Raw genomic sequence first — 6204 nt, 5'->3', positions numbered from 1 at the left:
CCGACACCTTCCTCGGTGGTTGTCCAAAGCTCTCCCCAGGATTTCATCTGTTTTCTGTGTCCTCCACTGAGTTATGGTTGTTATTTTTTAGCAAACTCTGTAACCCTGATGAGTTATTTAAATAAAACTCACCTGTTTGGCCTGGGTGCTCCATGCGGTTGATACAAAAGTGGTTGACAGCGATAAAATGAGCACCAGGGGCAGTTGGTTTGGTCTTTTAAATGGTGATTGTGCTCTTGTGACCTGGGGATTTTCCCCTCCATCCCTTGGCATCGCTGCTGGCCAGGCTGTCCCCCTGCTCCATGGCACAGCAGCTCCCAGCTTTGCACGACCAGCATTGAACTGGTGGGAGGAAACGCGGCGTAAAACCCAGCACAACCCATAGCAAAGGTCTGGGGGGTCCTGAGAGGAGCAAATCCTGCTCCCACACGTGCTCCTCTGCATCCCCGTGTCCTCTCGCTGAACTAAAAAAGCAGAACCCTGATTGCAGAACAGCAACAAGGAACGTATCCTGGGCTGCATCAAGAGAAGCGTGGGCAGCAGGTCGAGGGAGGGGATTCTCCCCCTCTACTCCGCTCTTGTAAGGCCCCACCTGGAGTACTGCGTCCAGTTCTGGAGCCCCCAACATAAGAGAGACCTGGAGCAGCTGGAACAAGTCCAGAGAAGGGCCACCAGGATGGTCTGAGGGCTGGAGCAGCTCTGCTGTGAGGACAGGCTGAGAGAGTTGGGGCTGTTCAGCCTGGAGAAGAGAAGGCTCCAGGGAGACCTTCTAGTGGCCTCCCAGTACCTGAAGGGGCTCCAGGAAGGCTGGGGAGGGACTTTTCATAAGGGCAACTAATGACAAAACAAGGGGAAATGGGTTTAAACTGAAAGAGGGGAGGTTTAGATGAGATATTAGGAAGAAGTTCTTCACTGTGAGGGTGGTGAGACACTGGAACAGGTTGCCCAAGGAAGTTGTGGCTGCTCCTCCCTGGAAGCGTTCTCGGCCAGGCTGGATGAGGCTTTGAGCAACCTGGTCTAGTGGAAGGTGTCCCTGCTGCTGGCAGGGGGGTTGGGACTGGATGATCTTTAAGGTCCCTTCCAACCCAAACCAGTCTATGATTCTATGAACTTTGCATGATTCAATCAAGGTGTGTTGTAAAAGTGTTGTGCTCTCAGAGCGTGGCTGCTCCGGCCGTGGCCCGCTTCCAACACATTGATCTTGCTTTTGAACACCAAAAATTGCCCTTTTAGCATACAAGATACCGTGCGATCTCAGCCGGCCTTATCTCTGCGACCTTCTTGTGCCTCCTGTTCCATGGGATGTCTCTAGGCACAAGAAGGTTGCCAACACTCGTGGGCAGAGAGCAGCTCCGTGGCTTCCGTTTGCTGTTCCCTTTCCACCGCTGGCTCGAGGCACTGATAACTTTCAGCCTTAAAGATTTCAAAAAATAATGAAATAAAATAAAGCCCCTATCTCTGTCATTTCATAGGCCTGGCTCCAACTATCACAGCTAATTTAATTTCACACCACAGCTTGGGGTGGGGGGTAAAGCACATTTACAGGTGTGCACGGAGGAGAAAGCGGCCAAGATCCACCGAGGTGTTGGTCCCTCGGGGAGGGCAGGGGGAAGTTGGCCTTTGGAGTGTGGTGTTTTGAGAACAGACATCCCCATGTCCCCCTCTGGGCTCACAGCATCTGTCAAGTATGTGCCAAAGAGGAGTTGAGGTTGGAAACAGCTCGGTGGAGTTCTCGGCAGATGCGGTGAGGAGGCAAAGCGGAACGGAGCTGATGGATGCGGCGGCGGCAGCGCTGACAAGCCAGAAACGCTTTGCTGTTGTGTTCTCGAGGTGCGTGTCAGCGGCAGCTGCAAGATGCTCCTTAATTGCATGAAATATCTCTGCTCGGATCAGCCCCGACTCACTCACGGCTGTTCCCTTTGTCTCCAGGGTTTCCTACACCCCAGGACCACGCTTAACCCACCAAATGCCTGGCACCAGCTTTCCTTCAAATACAAGTGTCTCATCTGAAATTTCTCCCCCTCATCCCACAGCAAACACCCACCTCATTCCCAAACTCTTGCCTTTTTGTCCCAGGAAGCCCTGGAGAGCACAGTCTCTGCTAGAAAGGCCATTTTACAGCCTGGGTTTCCCATCCCAACCCTGGCTGTACAAATCTGGGAAATGAGTCCCTTCAACTCCCTTTGCTCTGGTTCCCTCCAAGCAACTGGTTAAATAGGGAGAAAAGCCAGAGACCAGCAACACCAGCACCCTAAATGCAGCTCAGAGCTCACTGGGGATGCACCTCCCCACCCAACAGCACTCCTGAGCCCTGCAGCTATCTGCAGACCCAGAAGGAGCCGCTCAGCAGGGAAAGAAGCATCTGGGAAGAGCCTGGAAAACAGAGCTTGTAAAATCCCTAGTGCAAAGCACCCCCAGAATGCCACAAAACAGGCAAAGAAATTACCACCGACCACAGCCACCACCTCTGGGCAAAGCGCTCCTCATGACAGCGCTGAGTTAAGCAAACTTACAGCTGGAGCTTTATTCTCACGTGCTGTGACCCCTCTCGGGTGGGCAGAACCCTCATAAACCCTCTGCAGCCTCCAGCCTCCCGTGTGAAATCTCAGCTCCTCCTGGCCCAGCCAATGCTGAAGGTCGTGGCATCCAGTTGGAGAGGGCAGGAGTGACAGAGCAGAGCAAATTCAGTCGAGAGCGTGATGCTTTATTTCTTTATTTGTGTTGTATTTACACAGGAAAGGAATCCCACGTTCCCTCACTGTTACTACTCTAGATAAGAAAAAAATCACTTCTGTACATAGAAAATAGTCCTGCAGTGGTACTGAGACATGAAAGTGTTGCTTGGATTGATTCCTGGGTTGTGTCAGAATAAGCAGCTCTGCCTTCCCCACACCAAGTTCTCCCAACCCGCACTCTGCACTAGGGCAGGTCCAGAACATTGAAGCCAGCGATGGTCTTCGGTAGCCACATGCAACAAGGAGCCAGAGAGCTTTGGCCAACTCTGCCCCTTCCTTCCCCCTCCCACCCCATGTAATTATTTCCTCCTGTCATGCTTGTAGAGAGAGAAATCCTGTCCTCCCTCCAGAGACTACAGAGTTAACAACTTTCCTTTAGCAAAACCCTGTTTAAATCCAGCCACTTATCTTTCTGCCTTGCTCCTTCTAGCCAGGGAGATAAGGAGCCCCTGTTAGAGGGGGAGCTTTACCATATTCAGCAGATCAACCAAGCAGAAAGCAGAGGACAGCATGGCTGGCTGCAGATCAGGAGTCTCAGAGGAGGTTTCCAGCTGCAAAGCACATTGTTACTCTGACACAAGACAGAATGCATCTGTCTTAACACCTCCAAGCCCCACGTGTGTTGGACCCTAACACATTTCAATATGGAAAACATAAAAGGTTTGGCCAACCAAAAAAAAAAAACAACCCAAAACCCCGCTGTTAACAAGTAATCCTTTTTATCTGCCATACTCTTCCGGCCAAAACACCCTGCCCAGCACTGGCCTCGAGGTCACAGCTCGTCACGGGGCGTTTTTGCTACAATCATGAGTTTGGATAGTTCAAAACGGAACTTGCCTTCCCTGTGAGACACTAGAAAGAGAGAAAACAAGCAGAGGATAAACAGATGGTAAAGCACGAACAAAACAGCCTTGCTGGTTCCCTTCCAGGATGACAACGCCAGCAAGTCGGGCATTGCACTTCCTTCACATGCACGCGACAAGCGTGTGGTGATAAACCCTTTCCTTCCCCATGCTAATTTAACATTTACACTGGAACAGGACCCACAAAATCCTGCTGCCAGCTATTGATCAAGAGCACAATGTGCCCTGCTCCATAACATGCACTGTCCTCCTAATCATTGTCATCTATCTGCATTAAACTTAAATACTCATCTCCTGGTGGAAAGCCAGGCTTATCTCCCACTCCAGCCCCTTTCTCACATAGTTTTCTCAGTCACAGACCTGTTGTTTCGGTGATTTCAAATTCTTCCTGTTTTAAGGGGATGTCGCTTTGTCCACCCACTGCAGCTTGAGACTGAAATGGGAAGGAAGAAGGTTGAAGCAGTTGAGGCGATCCAAGAAGCGACGGTATTTAAAGCAAACAAGCAGCACATTTTGAAGAAGAATGAACTTGTGGAGTGAAATAATTAAATCCACGTAGGAAACCTGAAGGAAAATCTCTGGCTCTTTTTCCATTTCCTATTAAACCATGGAGTTGGGTTGCTCGGGTGACTCCAAGCCTCACCACTGAAGACTGGGAAATGGAAGAATGAACCAGACAAAAGCACCTGCAGAGGTTTTATTTACTCTGTCACATGTAATTTGTTGAGGCGAAGCAAGACTCGCCTCGTGCTGCAGTGCACCCCGGGCAGGATGGTTCCTTTTGGATTCACCGATGCTGGCAAAGCCAGCAGCAACCCGATGGCATTGAGGGAGCAGAAATCAAATGGTGCAGGAGAGCCTACCTGCAGCCTCTCCTGGCTGCCACCACCCTCTAATTAGGGATGTGATGGAGTACATTTTATTGCACAGATGTCTAATAAATGTTTTCCATGTCCAATTCATGTTTTATAGCAGCCTCCCACACACCTGCTTCCAAGCGATCAGCTGGGACTTACATAAGCCATGGCATACTCTATCTTGGCTCCTTTCACTTCAGCTTTAAACTGGGTGAAGAAGAGATAAGACTTCCCTTGGGGCCTGAAATAAGAAAGCAGAGTCTTTGACATCAGCAGAGAGGGTGGAGGTGCAGATGAGCTCAGGGTTCATGGCTCCCTCCCTCCACAGCCACCTCTGCCTCTCTTGCAGCTCCATCTCATGAGGAAGGGGGAAAGGGGAACACAGTGTTTATTATCCACCACCCAAAGAGCCCAGCCACAGTCACAGCTCCTCTCGGGAGAGGAAATCCCACTGGTGCTGCTCCACAGGGAGGCAAACTCAGACAGGAGACAGGGTCCCTGGCCCAGATCCCACCTGCCTCATTGTTGCTTTTGCCTCAGAGAGTTTGGGGTTAAAGAACACACCTCCAGACGGAGCAGGAGAAGAGCAGGTTGTCTTCACTGATTCCAATGTGCATCTGCCATTGCTGCAGAGGGGAAAGGTCCAAACAGTTAATGTGGATATGAGCCTTTCTGCTCACCCCAAGGCCAGTCACCTCCCCTCCCAGCTGCAGGCATGACAAGTTTCAACCGCTCTAAAATAACACAACGTGACTAGACAGCCCCTTTTACTTTGCGTTGCACAAAGGTCAAGGCCTGGTTGCCTTCACCTCTCCACGATGTCATTAGTAGAGTTACAGCAAAGAGTTAAAAGGCTCATTTCCCTTTAGGCTAAAAGAAAAGGACCTGATTCTAACAGGACTTGGAGATAAGAAAGCACAAACTGTGTATCTGCACAGCACTTACTGCAACAGCAACACGAGCTGCACAAACCTTCAAGCCTCCTAAAGAACACAGGAGTTATTCCTACAAGGCCCTTCCTACCAAGTGGGGTATGAAAATGTCACTCCTTGTTCTCCAGAAATTAGTTAAACCTTACAGGTGTCACAGCCTCTCGAACCGCAGCATCATGGCAACACACGAAGGACGCTTTGTTCAGGGAGAAAACCCAACAAGTCACTTTTGCGAACGTGCAGCGTTGGAAACGGTGCAACCACCCTTCTTCCAGGAAGAGATAATGAAATAATCCCCAACAGCTTCTCACTCTGTGCAGCCACAGAGACTAAGGGACACACTGGAAGGTTTGCCCAACTCACCTCGTTCGTTCCTCCCTGAGCTGAGTACGTGAAGGTGCAGGTGTAATCGCCCTGGAAGAAGAGACGAGGATGAGCAGCCTCGCTCAAGCAAGACCCTCTCTTTCATCACCATCAGCCACTTCTCAGTGATGATGTGAGACGTGGGGACACCTGACTGAATTACCGGGGCTGCAGCACAGTGCAGACCCCAGTGGTCCCACCCCGGGGGTGACCGAGGAGGAGGACACACCACATCCATGTCTGGACCTCGCTGGAGCACAGACTTGGCCAGGCATCGTGCAGCCCCCGGGGGGTCTCAGCAGGACCCTGGGGTGCTGACATGTGTTCTGGGGGGCCCAGGGACCCACAGCCACCTTCTCCATAGGGTCCTTTCCCCCTAAGGCCCCATGGGGACCCTCTTTCTTCAAGACCCCCTTCTCCTTGGCGACCCCTCCCTCCCCTTGGGAACTTCTTG

At 51.2% G+C, this 6204-nt stretch overlaps 1 protein-coding gene across 1 annotated transcript; it reads right to left on the bottom strand.

Moving 5' to 3' along the window:
• Positions 1–3507: 3507 nt before the first annotated feature.
• MYDGF (myeloid derived growth factor) lies at positions 3508–5801 on the bottom strand (the record flags this gene model as incomplete). Its single annotated transcript, XM_010167291.1, has 5 exons — positions 3508–3587; positions 3959–4031; positions 4615–4696; positions 5020–5081; positions 5751–5801. Coding segments are annotated over 5 exons (348 nt in total), but the record flags the coding sequence as incomplete, so codon positions are not given.
• Positions 5802–6204: the final 403 nt, after the last annotated feature.

Source organism: Antrostomus carolinensis, unplaced genomic scaffold (assembly GCF_000700745.2).
Source record: "Antrostomus carolinensis isolate BGI_N321 unplaced genomic scaffold, ASM70074v2 scaffold26544, whole genome shotgun sequence".
NCBI lineage: Eukaryota > Metazoa > Chordata > Aves > Caprimulgiformes > Caprimulgidae > Antrostomus > Antrostomus carolinensis.
This window is presented reverse-complemented; position numbering and strand designations above follow the sequence as displayed.